This window comes from Syngnathus leptorhynchus, chromosome 2 (genome assembly GCF_054491065.1).
Source record: "Syngnathus leptorhynchus isolate UIUO chromosome 2, UIUO_Slep, whole genome shotgun sequence".
Taxonomy (NCBI): Eukaryota; Metazoa; Chordata; class Actinopteri; order Syngnathiformes; family Syngnathidae; genus Syngnathus; species Syngnathus leptorhynchus.
In genome coordinates, this window is record NC_141196.1 from 14239959 (window position 1) to 14264129 (window position 24171).

General features: G+C 41.1%; 1 protein-coding gene across 1 annotated transcript in view; it reads left to right on the forward strand.

The window, feature by feature from the left end:
* Positions 1 to 370: 370 nt before the first annotated feature.
* The window catches only part of col23a1b (collagen type XXIII alpha 1 chain b), a 93438-nt gene continuing 69637 nt past the window's right edge, over positions 371 to 24171 (forward strand). The window contains exons 1-2 of the mRNA XM_085906373.1: positions 371 to 952; positions 1544 to 1613. Coding sequence (XP_085762499.1) covers positions 656 to 952; positions 1544 to 1613 — 367 coding nt within the window. The 5' untranslated portion in view covers positions 371 to 655. The remainder of the gene's footprint in view (positions 953 to 1543; positions 1614 to 24171) is intronic.

Here is a 24171-nt window from a genome sequence, read left to right on the forward strand (position 1 = left end):
CACACCTGAAGGCCTCCACTGGACCTACTGGAGCCACAACCGTAGATGTTTGATTGCAATCCTTTTATTAGTTATTAGTTATTAATCATACCTGATCATCACGTTAAGATTAAATGAAATAATTTACAAATTTCAATGCACCTACTACTCTATCAGTGAACCTCATGTAAGTTGAATTTTGAGGTGCAAATTGTCATTTTTAAATAAGCAGTCAGGCATTGTTATGGTCCTGGCCAATCCGCTTCTGTCTACCTATCAGCTGTCAATCTGCGATGACCCACGTGTTCAGGGGCGGTCTTATCTTGAGTTGACTTGCAACTTTTAATGAGGCAAATAATTGCATGTGCTCCAGTGCTAGTTGCACCTACGTTTGCACCGCACACTCAACAGACACCCTTGCAACGCAGCAAGCTCCACCTTAAGAGGCACCTCCTCAGCCCTTTTGGGATCCGCAAGCAAGCATCTATTGGCGGCGTGAACCCCTTTTGCACCTCCGGTTCCGATACCGGAGTTTTAAAAGCCCGTTGCCGAATGATGTGAATGTGTCACGCGTCGATTATTGTCCACGGAGGCTTTTTTGAGGAGTATCACCGCTTTGACGCATCTTTCCAACTCACTCCAACTTTTCCAAGTTCTAAAGTAGGAGGATTTCAGCATGGATTCTTTGAGCGACTCTGCCGGGGATAGCAAGCCATCTGCGTGCCAGTGTGCACCTAAATCCGACGTCCACCGGTGGTCTCCCGGGCTCCCTGTGGTCATGTGCATTCTCATGTCCCTGTGCTCCATCAGCGTGTGTCTGCTGATGAGTTTCAAGACTCTCCAGTTGGAGCAGAGACTGAAGATGGAACTGGACAGAGTCCCCATCTTTCATGCAGGGCACGGAAGTTTCCTCAACGAGGATGGGAGTCTGGTTCCAGAGTTGAGCGCCACCGTGGGAAAGCTCGTGGAAGAGGTACTTTAGAACGTTGTCAGACACTCTGGCATTGATCACAAACGTGTGTAAAAACCTGTGATCAACTCAGCTCAATATTCCCTGTGCATGTGGCTTCCAACGTTCTTGTATCTGGCCAATACGCTTTTTTTGTATCAACTTGAAATGTAAACTTGGCATATAATATTGGGTGTTTGCAAAATACGATATTTTGAATTTGAATGGCAACTCGATCATGTCAGCAGTTATAAAGGCATCATGTGAAGAAGCCTTTTTGCATATGTAATGTAACTTTTCTACAACAAGAAGAGCTTGGGGTTCATTTCCACAAAATTCAAAGTGGGGTACATAAATCGTCAAGGCCTAGTAAAACGAACAAAAAACAAAGTGTAATTCTTTCATGTAGTTTATTATTTGTGGATTAAAATGACGAACAGCAATAGAAAAAATCATTTCTTGTTTACGTTGCAACAATAACAAAAAATCATAGCAAATGCAAAAGAGGAGCTGTTTTTAAATATTAGTTCTATTTTGCTGCTGTGCTATTTGAAGTGGTCAGTCAGTGTCACTCCACTTACAAGAACTTCCTCTTCCATTTGGTGTATTTTGCAGAAAGTCATGGTATTGATGCCAAAAATCCGAACAACTCGAGATGTTGGGCAAGAATGCGCCTGTCCTGCAGGTAATGTGTCCCTCTTTCTTTCTCCTCACAAAAGTCACTGGATAACTGAAGGTTCTTACATCCGTGAGCGCGCCAAAGCCAATTGTGTATTTGCCAGTGATGCTTTTGGCACTGGTCTGTGTGTTTCTTTTTCTGTGTTGGAGCCTTCAAGTATGTTCCGTAAGCTTTTATTGTGACAGCCGTAATCGAACACTCATGCTCCTGCCAGTGGGAGATGCTCGCCTTGATCCATTTGGCATCTTACTGATGCAAAAAAAGCAGACACATCATGTAACTGTCTCTTATTTCCCTCTGAACTGAATGTAAAGAGCTTCATTCAACTGAGCTGTGGTTGCATGTCCAGTACTGCACTTGACTTGATGTCTACAGACAATACACACCGGTGGACGCAATTGTTGGTTGGTTCCACCTCACTTAATGAAAGAAAACAAAAGTATCTTGAGTCGGACAACAATAATAAGACATAATGAAAATCAACGATTGAAAATTGGTAATGGGTGACAAGTTGTCTCAGGGAATATGAAAGAAAATTATGGGAAGGTATTTGAAAGGTAAAATGACTGTCGCCAAACTACTCTGGACATGGCATCAAGAAAAACATTTGTGTTGTGCAATTTAAAGGCATGGTTTCTGCAAAAAAAAAAAAAAATTGGGTTCTTCCAAATTGTATGACCTAAGAGACTTCAGACTGTATTTATTTTTGTCAGTTTGAATCCTGGTGAGGCGGACCTACCTTTTGAGCTGAAAAGATTTTGAGAAATGCTGACATGATTGTTTAATACAAGTATTGTTTAACCTGAAGAGGCAGGATTAGTTTGTTGGCATCTTTCTTAATTCCTGCGAGTGTGTGCTTATCAAAATAGATGCTTATCTGCAGATTTCGGGAATATTCTCTCCGGGCTCCCTGTTTTTTCCCCGTTCTGCAACAACTAGAACAGGTGAAAGTGTTCACAAGTGGAATTTCTGGCCTGCTGTCAACACATTCTGTTTTTAAGTGTGAGGTTTTGTTTGCCAAGATGGCTGAGCCATTCACAGCCAAAGCTACTGATGCTTTTAACTCAAATACAACTGTAGGCACATCATAAAATGTTGATTTGGACTAACCTGTTCTTCCTTTTTGCATGTGTTTATTTCAATATTTGTGCCATTGGCCGAGCAAGGATATTGCAGAAAAATCCGATTTTATTGATACCGTAAAACATTTATACAACATGTCTTCATGTTGCGTTGTACCCGTTTATCACAGCTTACAAGTCATTTTATCTTGGAGTTATTTTTGATCACCAAAAACCTGGCACTTGAACGGGTATGGAGCCTAAATATATCGCTGTCATTAGACAAAATACTTGTATCCCTAAAATCATTTTTTAGGAATTTTAGGAAATCATTTTGTCTCGCATCCATCCTTGCTTACTACACTTTGACCTCAATCGTGATTGCCATGGCTGCCGGCAACTTCATTTGAGTCTGCCATGGCCACAAACATGCTGCCTGGTGTTTGTTTCATCCATAGATAGCCTTGACAGAATGTGAAAAAAACAAGTTACACCATAATCACAACACGAGGAGCCGAGACTGGCTACTAAGAGCATCGTGGAAACGTAGCATGACCTCATACAACCATCTAAATCAATCTTGGAACATTGACACAATTGCCATCTTTTCAACACTGCCACAATGCATTTGAAGTGAACCAAACAAGATGTTCTGAAATCAGGTGAACAATATAGAAATTGCAACAGTTTCTCCCACATTTGAAGGGAACATAAGTAATGGGACAGTCATTAGTTAGTTTTTATATTTTGATACTTGGCAGGAAATCATTTCCAGATAATTACATCCTGAAGGCTGGAACAGACAGCACCAGTTATGGGATTTCATCCCTGGTGATGTGCTGCCAGGCCTCTCCTGCAAGTGCCTTCACGTTCTTGCTTGTTCTTGGGGCATTTCCCTTCAGTTTTGTCTTCAGTAAGTTAAATACCTCCCCGGTTGAATTCAGTTCATGTGAATAACTTGGCCTTTTCAAAATATTCCTTACTTTTGCCTTAATCAAAGAAAAATTCCTCATCAGGTCATTGTGAAGCTTTGTCCAATGAGTTGTGAAGCATTTGGCTGAATATGAGCACTAAGCAGATCATATCGCCTGAAACACTTCAGAATTTATCCTGCTGTTTTGTCAGCGGTCCCACCGTGAATAAATACACAAGAGAGCGAGTTTCCTTGGTAGCCATGCATTCCTTAAGCGAGGAGGTGGTACTTATGCTGACTTGAAATGAAAGTCAAGGAACAATTGTTTCAAGTTCTCCCGGGACACATATCATCAAGGCCCTGATTTGGCCTGTGGGCCTCGGGTTTGACACCAGTGCCATCGGGGGGGGATTCAGATGTTTGTTTCTGCTCAGCTGGTGTTGCTTAAATCAAGAATTTGGCATCTTGATTGTAATTTTCTTTATTCATTTTCTGCTTGTTAGCAGTGGTATTTTGTTTAGTTCAAACTCTAGCCGCGGTGTGCGCCAAAGTGCCTGTGGACTTGATATGTTTTCATGTCCCAACAATTAGATTGCTCAATAGCGGGTTGTTGGCGTTTCTCTGAAGATTGTGCTGGCTTGTTTGCTTGCATAGGGCAGGAACTATGTGTTTGGCTATTGTTGTTTTTATTTGTGAGGCTCGCAAATGGAAAATGTTTCAAGGGGCATTTGCTGCGTGCATCCCGTAAATTGAAGCAAAGTCTTTGAGAGACCGACCCGGGCTTCTCTTTCAACACCTCACTGTAAAAAGAGAGCCTCCTCTCTCTCTCTTTAGCACCAGAAACCCGAGGCTCATCCCCAAGGCATGCATTTGTGCGAGAGATACAGCACCACATGCAGTATGAGTGGCATTTACTTCTGCCACGACGACTTTGCCCTCCCAACATTACGGGGCTCACCTTTCAGCATGCGTCAGCCTGCGGCCAACAGGGGGCGGCATTTCAACTACATCGCTTGCCTTTCAAAGATGCCGGTTATATTATTGGCGCAAGACAGGCGATAGCACGACACTACTTTGATAAGAAAGCGGGGTACAACATTTATCTTGTGACCTCTCAGGCCATTATGACACTTGCACAAACAAGCTGCCTGCACCCACCAAGGGAAAGGCTGCTTGCAAACTTGTGTATTTGCCATTAACACTCGCTTCGCGGACGCGCACACGCACACGCGCGCGCACACACGTACACACACATTCATTGCTTGCACATGGACACAACAGTGCCCTTAGTCTGGGCTAATTACAACCATGTGAGTGTTGTATGCAGACTAAAGTGTATTGTCATTGCTGCCATTTGCTTTTAAAAGCCTTTTAACAGGTCTGATTTAGCTGGGGGGGGGGGGGGCATTAAGTCTGCCCCCTTTTGGGCACACATCCAAATTTTAAATGCCAGGCAGACGTGCCTATTAATACTTGCGTTTTGACTGTTAGCTCTCGGAGAGATTCAGTTGAAACCTTTCGTTAAAAAAATGTCCCGACACTCAGATGACACCCCAATGCCCACCAGTCAGCCAGATTTGGTCGTGAAATTGTCTTGAGGCAATTTATTGAATTCAACTATGGAAAGTTGACCTTCATCCACACAATGGAATTATTCTGACCAATACAGGCTTGCAGTTTCTGCAATCACATGAAAATTGATATTTGAAAAATACGTCAAATAAATGGAATAATTCCTCATTTTCATTCTTGTCAACGGAGGACATTCAAATAAGTGAAATGTCCATGTGAGGATAGGGCATCCAAGTGTTGGATGCAATTAAGTCTGCATGGAGGCATGAGGTCAGACCCCCGACTGTGTGGTCAGATCTATTTCCATCAGATAAGAGCTCATTAACACACTGAATGGCAACACAGACCTCCAGATAAGAATGTTTGTGTGTATTTGTATAATGGAGAGGGCATGTTCATGGTGGGGTTTCTTGACACTCAACATAAGAAAATAAGATAAAGTTTCTTGTCGCGTTTTCTGCAAGCTTGGCCTTCCCACCCTGATTGTGTGGCGTTGAATTGGCCGCACACGAGCATACTGTGTGGGTCCGCCCTCACCTCGTAGGCAGAGGGGAGCATGGGGCTCTTCCTGCTCCCCTGCCTGGAGTTTAGAGTGAAGCAAAGTCAGCTTTAGGGGGAGACTGAAACCCAGGATGGGGTGGACAAACCCCCCTGAGCTGCAATTGTTTTTAAAGCCATAATAAATCAAGCAGGAAGCTCGCCTCCAGCTAGCCAACGTTACGCCACAGGAAGAATATGTGGGCCATATTAAGGGTCATTAATGGACATTTGAAAAGTGTAAATGTAGGAAATGAGTTTTTATCAGGTGTTCTCACTTATTTGTTTTACTTGGCTGCTTAAAGAATACATCTGGCTTGTACCGTGACTCTCATGCCGTATAAATTATATATGTATATCTATATTTTTTTATTCATTCTCTCTGGCCACAACATTAGGTACACTGACGCAGTCTTATGTAATGCAGACCAAGGGCTGGTTGAGAAACAGTCAGATTTGATTCATGTTTCACCAGACTTGGCGAAAATTCTTACCAATTTCCCTTCATAGCCTTCTGTTTAGATGACCTGAATGAAATAAGAAATAAAGTGCAGTGTGAGAATCACAGATTTGGCACTATTAGGACAAAAAAAAAATGGATTGCTGTGAAGTGAAACCAAAATAGTAAATTTGTTTTGAATTTGCATGCACAAAATATCATATGTGTGCAAATTTTTGATTTGCGATTTTGATCACGTTATCAATTAGCATAGGCTTCACGGCCTAGGTAGTACTTTAACAAATTGTACAATTGTACACTATACTCCATTTAATTAATATTGTGCAATTCAAAACATAGAAATACTTTTGATTGTCACTATCACCAATGCATTGATTCATCAATATTTCATATTATATGGTTGTTGTTTGCAGTGATAATTCCATTGTGTTTCGTCCAGTATTACTTATAAATACATACTGTAGTTAAAGTCAAAGTTTGAGTGATCCAAACACGTCTGAGCGCTAAGATTCACTAGCCACGCCCCTTTGCCTCGAAATTCTTTAGGCATATATGTAAATATCTCATTGCATAGAGCCGTTGTAAATTCTGTATGGAAGAACGTGAATAAATCCAGTGTAAAAGTGGGTCCCACGAGGTCGCTTTACTGCTTCAGCTGCTGCGTCGGCAGTTTTCATGGCCATGAGAAGCATTTTCTTATCTTTATGTTTTTTTTGTATTTTTTTTGTTCCATTTTGAATGATGATGTAGGAACACTTGCCAAAGTGTGTGTGCAGTTTATTTGCAGAATACGAAGGGGACCGCTTGAAGATTTGAGGCTATTTAGCTTGGAGATGTTTTCCGTGGTATCTGTGTCTCTGGAAGTTTGCTAGGACACAGCGGGTGTGTTATTTTTATTTTTTCAAGGGTCGATCAAATTCTAACTAACCTGCTAACTGGAAGTGAATAATAGGGTTACATACTTAAAACCCACGCTGTCGCCAGGAAACATCTGCAGCACATAACCGTAATTGTGAACATGAAGTTGCAGTTGCAGGTATGACCCTAATGTGTTCCTAAATTACAAAATGTATATGTTTCAGCAATAACAGTTTTCATATGGACACACATGCACACAAACCATATCCTGAACCCAAAGCCCCTCGGCCTCTCATCAGCCGTCTTATTAAAGTTGGCTTTGTGCATTTAATAGTCGGCCCGACATTCTTTCTTTTTGAAAAATAAACAGTTGGACCCAAACCGGCCGCTTAGCAGCCTGCGCAGGGGCCTCGAGGGTCCACAAGGAAGGCACAAAGGAGCAAAGGGCTGAGCACCCAGCAGCCGCCGCCCCCCCCCCCCCCTCCGCACATGCACACGCACACACTTGTAGTATTGTCATAGTATGCTTGCGACACTTTCACATCATCTGCTGGATGCATCAATATGAAAAAAGCATGTTTGCTCATGCATCCATCCATTTTCTAGATCGCTTGTCCTCTAAACGGAACAACTTATGCCCAAGTCCATCTCTTGTCATATTGACAAACCACCTTTTCATTTTTAGCTTATGACAGACAATATCTTGATTTTAGTTTACTCCCAAAAGTAAGGGGTTTCCTGTTTCGGCCATCAATTTGCAGACAAGAGAATAAGAAAAAAATTAGAATGACTCTCATCGTTACATCTTGAAGTTTTATACGTTTTTTTGCCCCCGCAATTGATAAACATTCTTTGAATAACTGGTGAAATTGTTGCCTGATTGAATTTTGTTTGACTTTAACTGGGATTATACAATTTCTTTTTGACTATTATGAAATCTAATTTCAATGCTTGGACTACTTGCAATGCAGCCAAGTGCTGCACTCCACTTCGTTTTGCTTCAGTTGCTGTATTTAATCCACTTACACGTAATGCAAACATCAGTCTGTGCTCCGGATCTCCGAGACCTCAAAGGTGATGGATGATGACGGACAGGGACTCTTAAATGCTTCGAGAAGGGGGAGCGAGCTGATGCTGTCGAAACGCCTGTTGTAACTCTGAAGGGAAAAAAATTATGTGTACCTCAAAATGTTGCCCCTGAGAAGAAGTAAGAAGGACACACTCCCTCGAGCAGTGTTGAGCAGACAATTTGTAAATGTGGAAACTATTAGAAAGTTGTCTTCAATTATCACAAGTGGGAGGTGACAAGCTGGACAGACTTTTAATGCAGGAGCAAAATAAATGTGCAACACCGCCACTGCTTGATGCCATAGTAAGGTCACACAAGCCTCGTAACTTCAAATATACAGCCTATATAATCTGGCGGACAATCCTCCAACATCCCTGCAAAGTACACCAACAGGCTTTGATGTAAATTGTGTCATCTGTGAAAAATGTCTAACTGGGAAATACATTTCATATGGCTCTTTTGCGTATTATTTAAAATCTAGTGAGTGCAAAAAGAATGTAGGACGTATGAGTTTGACTGCGTTATGGGCTTCAGACGGATTTACCAGACAGATAAGCAGTGCAGAGTTGGAGAGTTGGAGCACAGGTCATCATTCATTCCTCTGTCCCTCCTCCATTCCTGGATATTTGTCTTTGGGAACTACCAGTGTGCTACAAGTGTGAAGGTCAGTGATCCAGATGTTCCCCCGTGGCCAACGTCGGTGCTCCGCCGTTCGCCCCGCTCAGCCCAACAGGCTCGGCACTCTGCCGGCACCTCTTTAATGAAAGTAGCCCTCATAAAAATGATGCGGAGACCTTTGAACGAGCCCTCAGCGTCACCGTTCCATGTTGTTTTGCCATAAAGGGGAGTGGAGAACAGGATGGTTCTCAACAAGTTAACACCAGTGCGTGGGAAGGGCAGCGAGGGGGGTCCGTGTTTGTGTGGTGCGCCTGCTTTCCCTCTGACTTTGACCTCTCCACATCTCACCTCTTGTTACCACTTTTTTTTTTCTCCTTCGGATGCCTTAAATCCTGTGGTGACAGTTGTTACTCTCTTGCCTAACTATTTGCAGACTCCACACACACCAGCCACAACATTAAGCGCATATTCTCAGGAGATCCAATTCAAAAGCTGGATCAAAAATTCCGATTCCTACTCAGTGAAATGCAGGCTTTGCCAAATGATGAAGTTTGTTTTCTCTTGCTATTTTTACATCTTCAAAACAAAAGCAGGTGGTTAACTTGGTCATGTTTATTGTTCTGTTGTTAATAAAAATAAAAGGGACAAAACAAAACAGGCAGGCCTCGTAATAGATCGTGGCCAAATGTTTTGGCTGTAACTATTGCGCAAGGCGATGAGGCCTCCAATTCATAATCATGGTATAAATTGAATCCCTTCATGCTATTGTGAGATAATAATGGATGGGTAAATAACTACATTCATAATTATAAAAAAAACTAAACCTATGCATGGCTCTAAACTCAGCACTTTATGGTTCAAACAAACAAATAACAAAAATCAACAGACGTGTGTTGAAAGTGTATTGTAGCACCCAAGCATTTATTATGATGTTTCTTACAGGAAAGGTCGCGTTGGAGTCAGGATCTCTGTTTTCTCCAGTTTGTGCTCGTGTGTGTATAGCTACTGTGGAGAAAGTTAACTTCATCGAAATTCCTTTGACATTTGTCATCCCGTAACAAAATGTCAAATGTTTCTTCCTTCTTTTGTTACTGCTTTCTTCAATGCCATTGAGAATTTGGTAAGACACAAATCAACGTACAGAAATGGGATCAAAACATTGCCAAATCTTTTTGTGTTTAGGAGCATATTTGTGGTTGTAGTTTGCAGTGTTGTAACAAGAAACTTGCCATGAAAATTGTACTTGATACAACTCGCCTATTGGATGTCATTGTACAGGTGTGCCGAATATTTTGCCTGGGGAGTGTCTATTTCAGCCAAATTGGGATCTGGATGTCCCGAGCCTGCTGAATGCTTCCACATTGTGACCGGTATTCTTCCATTGTGTAAACATTCTCCAAGTTGAGCTTGCAGTTAGGATGAAGATGGCATATGTTGTAAACAGAAGTGAGTAGACACAGAGTAGACATCTCCTTGTTTTCTCAAATCACACGATTCCATGTTCAATTGAAGAAATCCGTATACATTTGCCGGCTTTTCGTCAAACAGAAAGCACATTGACAGTTGATGCTGTCGATTGTTATGGTTCCCCTAAGATGATACATATAGCGAGTGCTTAAGAAAATGGAGAAAGATTTGCTGAAGGCATCACATTTTTATACGGGATATGAAAACTTAGAAATTGTGTTCTGTATGAACGGCAGATGCTTGAGATGTGAGCATCTTTCCACACATTGAGCAACAGGTGTTCCCCTATGTTGCAACCTGGTTTATTTTTTTTCTCCTCTTTTACCATCACAGATGTCTTTCTGTGGTGGCATCACAAAAAAACTAAATGTACTTGTGCAGTTAATCAAGAATAATTACCAAGAATCAGTTTTGGTTTTTGCAATTGAGAACTCAAGTGAAAAATGTTAGTAGCATGAAATAGAAGCTTGCATCACTCTGAGACGAGACAAGTTGAGACTTTTTATCGATACCGCATTAGTTTTATTTTTATTTTTTACCTTTTAAGATGACTTGGTTGCTGTATGTCAAATTGCTTCATTCATGTCCATTCTCATGTTTGAATGTCCCAGGGTTTCTCAAGAAACAGCCCATCTGATCAGTTGGCTTCTATCTTTTTTTTGTATCTGCATAGATACATTTTCATGTAAAAAAATAAATAATAATAAAGATAGCCGAGAGCGTTTTTGGATGCGGGAGAGTATTTCTGGCTGTGTCTTTTGAAGAAATATCATGAACATGTGGACAGTCTATTTGGCAGAATCTTTTTTTGGCTGCCCTCAAATGTGTCCCCACAGATGTCCTTCCATTTCCTTGCACATCTGGATGTTTTGATGTTGGACATTTAGCCTTCACTACAGTGATCTAATGGTCATCCAGTTAAGCATTTCTGGCTAATTGTGTCTCATCTGCAAGTGAATTGAGAGTTCACAGCCCACATCAGAAGATGAAGAAGAGGGTTGTTGTGGTTGGAGCATAAACATACACGCACATAATCACGTACACAAATACGGTGTGTATGTTTTTAGTGGCAAGTGTCATGGTTTGACTTGTTTTTCTGCTGATTCCATCACCACATCAGTGATGCTCTTCGGGCTTGTTAATGTGGTGGGGTTTCTCGCTTACATGTGGTTCTGATTTGGAGCGAGGACAGGAACGGACAAAGATGAGCCCTGGAAACTGATTGCATACAATGTGGCTCTTATAATAGGAAATACAAGAAGTTTACCTTACAATGAAATGTAATATTGCGATTTGTCCCTAAAGTATGTTTTATCACCGGGAATGAGCTGCAACACATTCTTGGCTATGGCTCCTCTACCCCCCACCACCGACTTTAAGATCACTTTGGGAACGATAGCATTGTTTGGCATTACAAAGCTCGGGTTTACAAAGTGACATACTGTATGTATGCCAACCTGTAATGTGGATAATATTTTCTAGAAATTCATTTATAACACATGCAACTGAGCAATAGGAATATATATTCGCAGAAACCAAAAAAGTTGCTATTCACAAGACAAACCACTCATGTAAAGAATTTATGAATACACTTTAAATCAAGACAATTTGGTCACAGAATGAGCTTGTCTTGAATCCAAGTTTCTATGGCTGCAGCATATCATTTGTATCAATAAACTGTACGCAATATGTTTCTGTTTAAGACCAGTCGTACCATTCTTGCTCAAAAAGTCAAAAGTTTGAGGTCTGTTATTTGTAGAGCTCTCTGTGCTTCATATTTTCTGTGGGGAAAAATGTCTGGACTGCAGCATCCTTTATTCTTCAGGGCCATTTGTCAGTTTTTGACTTCAAGTCATTTGATGGATAATCAAGTGTCCCGGGTGTCCATTGTTTGTTTTTAGCCTTGTGCTGTTTTCTCACTCTTATTTGGTGGATTCCTTTTAGAATCCATCTGCTTGCGGTCTCCACAAAACTAATAAATCTCGTATTTTTCCGGGTCTATTATTGTGGTTGTAGTTTTCAGTGAATCATACTTTGAGCCACTCCCAGTATGAACGAGTGCAGTTCGACATCCCTGCAATCCACAACCACAATAATGAACAAACTGTCCAGTATATACCAATCTGACAGTGTCAATTGTGTCATTGTATCCCAGATATAATGTATTGTCTGCACCAACCATCCATCACTTTTTTTTTTTTTTATGTGCGTGCGGAACATAACAGTCGGTTGTCAAGACATGTTTTCGTTCACGGTTTGGATCACATTGGTAACTGTTCTAATTGAGCGGCTTATTATTGGAATCTGATTGTATCTCGTGCAGTGTAGGTGGTAGAGGGGTACCTAATTTTATGAACTGTGAGTGTACGTTCACTTAGTTTTTCATTGTTATATGTATACAGAGGTTCTCCGTTCCTGCTTGTGGAAATGAGCCGTGACATGGATGGATGAAAGACAGCTACCACTGCTACAAATTATTTAGCTAGTATGTAAACACTTGAGAGGCTCTAAAGTCATCAAATTGACATTGTTTGTAGATGAACAACTATTGTCTTCACATTGATCAAATATACACCACTTTTTTTGCAGCATTATGCAAACGTTGCCCAAAGGATTCTGACTGAACTTTGTGGCTCAATTGTGTATTCCCTTTTGATTAGAGTTTGGTGGATTTTTTTTTTTTGCCCTTCTGTTCATCCGCCACCATGGATGATAAAGTAGCCACCTACAGCTATGTCAAACGTATGAACAGAGAATGATGGTCAATTTGTGTTTGGTTGCTATAGAGGTGCTAAAAGCACAATTCTAAAAGTGGCTTTTTGCAAAATGCTTCTAATGTCAGCATTTTCTCATCACGTCCACTTTTTACAGTCTGCTTCACTTGAACTCCAAAGCGAGCACATTTTGCCCAACGTGATTCCTCCTGATCCTTTTAAACAAGCACATGTCACAGGGGATGACTTTATTGGCACTAAATGCCCGGCTGCTTTATCGGCGGGAGATGTGTGTTGATCCAGTCAGACAGACGTGATAATGGATCTGTCTGGGACTCCGGTTCATTCCCGGACGAGATCAGCTTATTTGATTTGACCTCATTTGCATGCAAAGCGTTGAACTTTGTTAACCCGGCCGTACGTGCAGCATTAGTTTTGCCTTTTGTTCTTCATATCTGAAGCGTGTGCACTGTTTGGTGAAGGTGGACGACGTGCTCTCCCCAATCCACCAAAGCCTGATAAGATCAGAATGGAGGGGCACAGCTGGAAGCTTTCCTGAGTTGACCCCCTTTTTTTTTTTTTTTTTGCCTACTCAAATTCCTCCAGACCTCACTGCGCTGTTTCCCCCCCCTACCTTCCTTTCCCGTGCATTGACCCATCTTTTCTCTCCCATTATTTGTTACTTTCCCAACAATATCCTCATTTGCGCTTCCTCATTTTTCCTCCTCCGCGGTGTCTCCGATTTTACTGCTCCCTTCTCAGTCTTCCTCCTCCTCTCAGCAGGGCTTCAGTAAAGTGGGGTCAACCTTTCACATTTAATGCGATGTCGTGCCTGCTCTTTGACCACGTTCATTAATACAAGCCTCTCCAAAGTGACTGATTGCCTTTCATCTCTTCCCCTGGGTCGTGTCCTAGACATGACAGTAGGCCTAACATTTCAAAGTCAGGCCCCGCAGCGGGGACGTGTCTGTTTTTGTGTGAATTTACATTCGCAGGTCCGTGCAGGTCAAGACGAAGCAAAAAATAGAGCAAAGCGGGTTTGCTTGTTATTTTTCGTGCCTTGTTTTAATATCAAGTCCCGATGGCGCCGTTCAATGTCGATTTTTCTTCACGCCCCCCCCTTGAAAGTGAAAATTCATAACCCAAACCAGGAAGTGTAAGTGAAGAGTTGGAAGGAATATGATCCCTGTGATGTCTTGGAATGATTGTCATGTATATTTAGCTTTGCTCAAATGGAGACACAAAGACAGCTGTTGTCGCGAGCTCACTTCTATTTTGGCTCCCTTAACCGGAACCCTATCTGCAACTAGTCTGCTGTGTGAAGCAAATCACATATGGCAGACTTATTTCCAATATTAGTACAAAACTGACTTTCATCATCTGATAACTTGCATTCAACTTGGGCCAGTCTGGGGTCATTTTTAAAAACTAGTGTGCATGCTGGCTTCCGTAGAGCGTCACTAGTGTTTATCTCATTCCCTCCATCCATTAATGATCCTCTGGCCAGTAACTTTGCAACCCCTTGACCTTTTTTTTTTGTTTTACAAAAGTGGATAATCTCTCCTGAGTTAAGATTTAAAATCTAAATAAGTCCCATTTAGTGTGTCCAAAACAGGAAGCCAGCATCCCCCCCCCCCACACACACACACACACAAACACCTCTTTCCAGTTCCGCCTCTTCCGACACCACACAGCTACACCAGCTGTATTGAAACCTCACACCAGTCTCCTCTTTCCACTTGGGTCTAAACCTCCATCAGCACCCAAGCGCTGTTCTCCAGTCATATGTGCAGTGGAAAGAGTTGGACGAGTGATGATGAAGAATGAAGTGGGTTATGTGAGGAGAAAGAAAAGTGGAAAACCAGGTGTTGGGAAGTTAAAAGTAATGCCCTTATTGACAATAACTATTCACACTCAATTGTTTTCTTTGGAATTCACTCTTCACATTTAAAGGGAGAAGATGAGCCTTCAATTGAACTTTGAGGTCTTTTTCATATCTGGTGCATGTATAAAATTAGAAGGTATTCGTCATCTAAAATTTAAATGGACCTATTTGACATTTTGAGATGAATGGTTTTATTAAAAAAAAAAAGAGATACATAATGGGTAAAGAACAAAATATGGACAATCTGTTTTTGTAAAATCTTATCACAATGCTCAGCCATGACATCCATTCATTTTTCTGTAGTCCAGGCTGTGGTTACCTGCGTTGAGAGGAGACTTTCAAACTGGATTGGTCACCAGCCAATCACAACATAATGGTCATGTAAATGTAAAGGTTTTGAGCTTTTAAGAGACAAAAACAGTACCGTTTACAGGAAGGGGTCCTGAGGGCCACTAAATGAGCTACAACATGAGTCGTGGTCAAAGCTTCTCTTTTCACTTTTTATTACTTGTGTGCCATGTGGCAGGGCATGTAACGCGTTCCAGTAATTCAAGAGCTCACTTAGCATTTAAACTTTGCGTTTTTGCACTTTATCTGGCTAGCATTAAGGATAAATTGATTGCTGATGTGATAACATCTTTGGGCTGTTGAATTCAATCTGTGGTGCGGTGGGCAATGTTTTGGCATCTGATAAGCCCTTCAGACAAACTATTCTTATTCCTTGGTCTTGACTCCCAAGATCTTATTTCATGATGTCACCACCTGAATGTTTGGGAAAATGCCTTAATCCATGTTTTTTTTTTTTTTTTTATATCTGTACCATATTCAAGGATTCCGCTCAATTAGTATTCATGCAGAAAGAATGAGATAAAGAATCACGCATGTTTTTGAAGCATTTGTAGGAATGTCAGCAGGAGATGCTTGGGGGGGGGACTATGGGGCGATGAACTTCCAAGCAGGACAGGTCAATAAGGTCAAATGGCCCTTCACCAAAACCAGATCGGATGACCTTGCTTTAATGGTATTGAAGTGTCTCTCTGTCAGCCTGCCGGTCTGTTTACAAGCCTGCCCACTGTCAATCATCAGTCACTTAGTCTCGTGCATGCAAACACGCACACACATGGCCCCAGTCCAAACCCCTCAAACCAGCACCTGACCCAACCCCGGGCACAGATACCGGACTTGGCTGTCTTTCATCCCCTTCAAATTGAAGCTGAATCCAGTTAGCTACTCTCAGCCTGTTAGCTATAAAGCAGAGCCTAACCTGCTTATTGATAATAGTTACTTTTAACGTCAAGTAATCAGAAAAGTAACTAAATGACTTTTTCAAGGTAACGATGGAAGATGGGACCATACACACTATACCAAATATACTTTGAATATACTAGAAAGACGTGGACATGATAGGGAAACAAAATCTGGCTTGAGCCCAACAAACTCACAAAGATTGTGACCGTCTCCACTTCAAGCCTGCACAAATAGAACCTCTCGGGCTCGGGACAAAGTTAAAAAACAACTCAACGTGTGGAAATTTTTTGACACCCACGCAGCCAACTTTCGCTTGCTGCTTATAATTGTGCATGTGGTATTGGCTTCTTCAGTGTCATAGTTGTGCAATTCGATGCAGCTTTGTGGTAAAACACCGGGGGGCAAACGACTCTCCTCTTCTTGGTGATTAAAACATCTTCAGAGGGGAACCCTTTCACATTCAAAACTTTCACACACTCTGGTCCAAACAGGCATGTGTGTACTCTGTGTACTCTGTTTTCCTGCAAGTGCAGCCCATATGTGCAGGCTGTTCCGACGCTAACTTTGCATATGGAAGCGGACTCGCACAGCAGTCTGCTTCAGAAACAAAACAGAAATGTGTTTGGGCCAAAAGAACGTGCCCGGAGCAGTTTTTCAGCTCTGCGTGCAGAAGATCCCTCAACCTGTCTTTTTGAAACTTAATATGCATTCATCGCATAATGTTTGGGTAATAGATTTCACTTCATTGTCTTGATTGTCTAAGAAAAGTCAGTAAATCTCTGCTGGGTGCAGCAACATAGTGCATTCGCATTTAAGATGTCCAATTCTGTTCCATCCTGCAGTCTGAAGCCTGATCAAAATCCTGATCATTTTGAGAGGAACAAAAATCTTAACCTCTTGCATAAAATGTTTCTTTGAAGTGGAAATATCATGAAGGAACTTTTTTGTCAGCTAGAAGTTTACAGAAACCTGTCAAAAGATTTCGGAGAAGACTCATCTTCTGTTTAGCATTCTCACATTATTGTGATATTTTACTCACGTCATCATTTCCACGCTCATGTTCAACAAAGGTCGGAATGTGATGACTTGACCCTTAATTTGAGAATTGAGCTAATGCCGCAGTTTTTGAGCATGTTCAACATGACAGCAGCTTATGCTTCTCTACTTTACAGCTCCTTTTTTGTTGAGCAAACCAAAAATGAAACGGTGGGGGTTTTCAAAGCCCCTCCACAGTTTATGGACCCACCGCACCTTTCCCTTTCTTCAAGTATCTGCATCAAGCCTGATTGATGTAGCAGGGTTAATGCAATACAGCCTTTCATTTGTCATTTGTGTATTAAATCTAATAAACATAATTGGACACAGTGTCTGAAAACAATACATGTTCATGTTATTTCTCTCCTGTGGTCTCTCTATAAAGTATTTAGTGTTTGGCATCTATTGATTGTAAAAATCCCAATCATGAATGTTTTTTTTTTTTTCTTTCTTTCCTCGCTTCCTCTTGAACGTCAGATGTAAATCCTCTGTTTGACTGAGCAAACATGAGCAAGATGCAGCCAAAGCCTCCAAGTCATTTCCAATTTAGCGGATCTCCCACTTTGTTCTCGCCGTGATTCAGTCAAGATGTTTGCAGTTGTTGAGGACTCCAACATAATAGTATAATTAGGTTGGCAGCACATGACTTGATAAACCTGCCTGCCAGTTTTAGAGTGCCGCTCGCAAGTTGCCGTCCATTCTGCAAGCTCCTGCCTCGTTTCTATTCTTCCCCTCGGCAACAGATGTTCAGGCCATTTACTCCATCGAGTGTCAGGGAGATGGCGTTATAAAAAAAGAGGACAGTATACGTCTTAATGCTCTGTTAACCATCAACTGACCTGAAGTAGTCTTACAGACAGCCAGACAGACAGACAGACAGACAGAGCATTTGTGTACCCGTACAGAATTCTAGTTGCCCGTCCCTGTTTTAGATAGACCACTTTTATTCCAAGTTCATTTTCAAAAATGATCTAAACTATATTCCAGCAATTCAAGATTGAATCTCATGTTGCAAAAAAAAAAAAAACAACAAAAAAAAACAAGTAGGAAAGATATCAGGAATAGAAATGCTCTAGGACCCGAGGCTCTGTGCGAACCATCTCCACATTGAAATGGCAGAACCATCTGTGATACCCTAAAATAAAAATAGTCACAATCAGCAGTCTCCAAGTCCGGTCTTCAAGAGCCCCTATCCCGCCTGTTTTATGTTACCCTATTTCAACACATCCAATTCAAATGGTCAGGCTTGTGCAAAGTTTAATAATACTTGCTAATCACTTAAATCAGGAGTGGTGGGTAAGAAATAAGACAGGCAGAATAGGTCTCCCGTGGAACGAACTAGGAGACCCCTGCTCTAAATGTGCTAAAGTTATTATGATGCTGTGCACTTTTTTACATGAGTGTTCCAGTACACGAATCTTACCTCTCGTTTGGTTTTCCACGTGAGTTTGTGAAAGAGACTTAGAGAATTATCGTCGCATTACCTGCTCATTAACATCAAATTAACCTTGAAGGCTCTCAAGAATGATCTCTTTTTCTCCACTTGACATCCTCTGCCCTTCACATTAAGAATTTGCAGTCCATAAATTCCTAAAAGTGTTTCTTCTCTTTTTTCCTTATGGGACTCAATATAGCTTCCACCCTAAATTCTTCAAATTCTTTTATTTATTGTATCTCACTGGAGGGATGGGCGCAACAGGATTAAATTTAGGCTTTCATTATGTGCCCCATGTCTCAGTGCCTCCACCATTGTCAGAGAGCAGACACAAGTGTGGTGGATAGCCGGGGCTTTGGCGCATATGCCTGCGCGTGTGTGGGCAATTTAATACTGTGATGATCAAGTCCAGAGACCAGAGATGATGAGAAAGATCATCACCTCGACCGAGAGACAGATAGCTAGGAACAGATGCTTCGATGGGTGAACCAAGAGGATAAGCAGAGAGGCAGACAGACGGAATGATGGACAGCTGGAGGTGTGAAATGAAAGCAGCAGAGAGGAGGCGCGCCCTGACAGCGATCAGCGGGGTTGTGACTCCCGACAGGTGTGGTGGATGGATGCCATGGCTGTAGCGTGGCATGGGGTACAAGTGAAGACAACGGATCATGGACTGTATCAAACTGTGTGTGCATGTGTGCATTTCCTGCACTGTCAATTTGAAATAATGTCCTGATTTTGAATAACGAGCCTAACGTAGCCCCTTAAAGTTGGTTTTAAATCCAATCTAATGATTAATCTACAAAATAATTAACCAATTATTTGAACAAACCAACCAACAAATAAATAAATAAATAAATAAATAAATAAATAAATAAATAAATAAATAAATAAATAAAGGGTTGTAATATACAGTGTTTAATTTTGCAGGGTTTTTGTGGACTAAAATTTTACAATTATCTTCAACTAGAAGTGACAAACATTTTCAGCACACTTCAGCGTCTTGTTTTTGTGTCCTAAAAGGGATGTTATTACAATGGTAGTATAGTCTTTAAAAAGTGTGGGTTTTATGTATTCATATTATACATTCATATTATATGGCAATTTTTCACCTGTTGTGTGTGTATGCGTCTGGATTGTATCCCACACAATAAACTGGGGCCTCACGATACTTGAAAAACTCCACGCACAAGGGTCACAGAGAATGGTTGTGAGGCAGGGGTGCTAACCACTAACACACCATGCTAAATAATTTGTTCATGAGTGCTTCACATGCTTAAATATCAATGTAGGCACTTAGATTTTACGCAACTATGCTTGCAGGGTTTTTCTCTCTCTCTCTCTCACTCTGGCTCTCACTCTTTCTTTACAAGTCCATTTCATTTGCCCATTGTACAAGAGTCAAACAGTACTATTGGAAACTATATCATCGGTATAACTCAGTAGAAGTCATTGTGATGGAGAGAGGAAATCAGTTTGAGACACTTGTACAGGGATAATGGCAGCACACATCATTGCACCATGCACTATGGATCTTCTTAATAAGACCCTAATTCCACCCTATTTAGTATCCTAAGACAGTGCAATGATGGCAATGCTGCCTGCATAAAATGCACAACACTGTGATGACGTTTACTGAACAACACACACGGCTTAATGCACCACTTAAAAGTAACTATTAGATTCCAAGGAAACAGAAAGTTATGTTCCAAAGCAGTACAAATCAAGCCTGAAGGGTACAACGATTGCATTTTAGATGGACTGTGGAACACATTTGAGAAAACAAAGAAGTTGCAAAGCTCGATTTGACTTCAAATAGTGAAGGTCTCATTGCACACCAATGACCCTTTGACACCTCATGCCAATAATTTAGCTCCTGCTGGAGGATCTGGTAGGACCCCTCATTTACTCCCCACTTGGAGCTTTTATACCACCTGTTACTCAAATGAGTGAGTGACACCTCCCTAACAAACTCCCATTATAAATCAGTATCTTTGGAGAGAAGTGAGCGCTCCTACTTAAATACTATGTCATCACAAAGGCCAAATGAGAATCACATGTGTCTCCCAGCTAATCCCCCTCAATCGGAGCAAATGAAGCAACGACTTGCATTTTGCAGATTGTGTGCGCTGCAGAAGGTTCTGCCAAAGCTTGAGTGGTGGAGGCTGGGATGCCAGGCATCATTGCCGAGAATGCCGGGAATGCTGAATGCCCTTTCACACTGACCTGCATTTGCTGTCTCTTTTAAATGTGTATGCAAAAGATAATTGAGAAACGTGAGAAGTATGCTCGTGGCCTTGAAGACTGTATTAGCGCCCCCACCCCCACCCACTGTGAGCACAGTGACCCTGCAGCGATGCTCCATAGCGACTAACAGCCAAACTAAATGGCCTAATACATTTTCCACGCCTGCCTTTGCAATTAGACTCTTGTCTTGCGGCACTCTCACACAAATGGTTTCATGTGAAATACTTTGTAGTTTTCATTCAAATCCCCAGACAGACAATCAAAATATACTATCTTGAAGATCTTCTTGGACTGATAATACCTCCTTGAAATGAATATAGTAAACTTCTCCAGTCAGTCAAAAGCTGTTCCAGGATCCTCATCAGCCTCCAATTTTGGTCACTTTTTGAAATGTTAAAATTTCACAACATTCCATTCGGTCAAACTTGCTGTCTAGAAGCTTTATTGATGTTTTGGAAAATGTACATTTTAACTTTTATTTGCACCTTTCCGCCGAGTTGTGATTTCACTCTTAGCCATCTATCCACCCATCCATCCATTTTCTGCACTGCTTGTCTTCAGTAGGATTGCTGTTCTACATAATTTGAAATAACCAGGATCAATGCACTATATGGAAGCCCAGAAAAATAGCACAGTTTAGCATTCACTTTCAATGTTGTCTCATCGGCATCTGATAACTGTAACTTCTCTGGCAAAGTTACCAACAAGGACATATTTCTATTTACCAGTGTGACCTTTTCTGAAGACACCTGGAAACTGTCTGTACTGGTAAGATCTTTTATAGTATTCTTAAGTCCTATTGGAGTATCAAAATATTAAAATGTTGCTATCAAATATTTGTTTATTTGATCAATTCTTCCATCGAATCATTGGATCAAATTTTATTTAGCCTTTAAGTGCAAAAGCATATGTTTACAAATGTCTTATTTAGATTAAAACAAAAGGTAATCGGTCTGCTTGCGTAAAGAATGACAGAAATCAAAGAATAATTACTGCTGAGAACCTGAAATGCGATGATTTGGCCAATTTTCACTTAAACAGTGCTTTTAAACAATGACTTGGTTATTAAAATATTTAATGTGATACTTGATTGGTTGACTATTCATTTTGATGCTTCTAATATAACTAAAACATTGAAATGACGAGTGATGCATCACGCGTGTTTTTTTTTTCCTTTTGAATGTCAGCCGTTTTCCATTTTTATCCTTTGATCTATCTGTAGAATCTTGTATTGACTAATCATTTTTGGAGTAATAAATAACCAAATTAACTACTATTTCCAACTTTCCATGTTGCGGTTGGTTTCATTCCCAATGGTATGTTTCGTCATCCCTTCTTCGGCTTGCCACTATTCATATTGTTAGCCTTTGATGGTGACTTTTGCAAAACGTCGCCAATAAAACGGACAAAGACAACAGCTCACGCAGCTCAAGTATTGTAACACATCATGCACAAGAGCATGATTCAGCTTTATCTTTCCTGAAACTTGAAGTAAAATTAATAATATTATCACATGCAGGATGTGAGACTTAAAATGTTGATTGTGATCTTGATTTGTTTGTGTTTTGCTTACCTGAGTGACTAAAACCCCTTTCAGAAATACCAGTCAGTTAGAAACAGTCAATAAATAAGATTTGGGAAACATTCATCATCATGGATGTTGATTTGTGGAGTCATTTGTCTCCATGATGAGTCACGATCAGTCAATTTTATCCTTTGCATGAAAAACGCAGCCCTTGTGTTTAGCATCCGTCATGCTCTTATCCTGATCGGTTGTTTGAGCTTTCTAATGGGATGGCCCTAATTTGTTAAAATGACAAGCCAGAATAATCCAATTGGACTCAGGAGCGGTGAGAGTCTATTGCCGTGCAGAGCTTGTTTGCCGTGGCACATTATGTAGATCATTGTTGGGAACACGAAAGCCGAGGAGTGTCTTGCACCAGAAGAGCCAAGGCCCTGTTTAGAGAAGTGTTGGAATGCTTTGGCACGTTGTTGTCCCGCTGGTGCGGCGATGGTGGTGTCAGGTTAAAGTGAGATCCTGAGTTACTTGCATTCCTTTCATCCCCTCCCAATTCCGCGGGGGCAAAAACATACCAACAAGCCTACGACTGGAATCGGATCGCTACATCACACCCGCCGTGACTGTGCCATCCACTTCCTGGCTTCAGCGCACATAAACATACATCAGCTAGGAAGGACACGGTGACCTTGAGCCAACAGGACTTGCTGTTTTAAATAAACAAGCGACCGGTCTGCTCGGCCAATAGCCTTAAAATAAATCCAACCGGATTGACCTAGGCGTGTCTTCGTCTCAGGATCACAGTACACTTGACTAAAAGGAGGAAACGTATACCCCCTACTAATAGACAGGGGTGCTTATTTAAATTCATTTATGCTTAGTTTCAAAAAGGAAAATAATTAAATCACATATATTCAGAATTCACATGATACAGTGTCACTGTAAAAGCTATGGAAGGCAGGCCGGATGTGGAAGCTGGCTCACCTTATGCTCACTTGGCTGTCATTGTTATTACATCTGCTGTGCTGCCGAATGCAGAATCCCTAATCGACTTAAATGTCCCCTAAGATTTGGGTAATTTTTGGGGCTAAGCACACCGTGTGTGGTCAGCTGTCGCTTGGCTGACTAAAATTACTCGGCTCCCTTCGGGGAGGTTTATGTCACTGTACTTGCACTTTAGATCACCTTCAAAAAGTTGTGCTCATTTCAAACTCAGAATGTTATTTTTCATTGCTATTTGTTTTGTTTTCATTTTTAAAGCAAAGTGACAAGTTGGTTGAAATTACAATGAAAGAGTCCTGACAAAAGTCATCCAGTATGAGAATGAATGTGAGTGCTTGGTTTTGTGTATCTGTGCCCCTTCATTGACTGGCGATCTGTTATTGGCTGTGAGTTAAGATGGATAAAAATAATGCCTTTCATTGCTGTGTTACAGCAAAAAGAAATTACTGTAATTACATTATTTTTTAGACATTTATCCTGACAATAGATTTGACATGGGCAATTATTTTTAAATGTTTGGCGACAAAAAAAAACCAAAAGATTATTGACAGTAAAATACGGATTGGAACTCTTGACTTCATCTTCTATGGCTATCTTGGATCAGCTAGTACCTTTCAAATTTGGATTCCTGTTCCCGGAAACTGGGATTGATGGAGTGCTGAAAAGCAACATCTACAGACACAAGTCCGATGTCATCCCGTCGATTTGTGTGGATTGCAGTAATGGGATTGCGGTTTGGATGAGGTCACAAAAGAACAGTCCGAATCTTATTGTCCTTGTCAGTTTATATTTTACAAGATATACATTTCGAGGATGTCTCTCTTGAGTTCGTTTGTGGTCTGCACCCTCAAACGTTTAAAAAGAAAATAAAAAATCCCATGTCCACATTTTTCCTTTCCCAAATTCCAGACAAAAGCCTCAGGA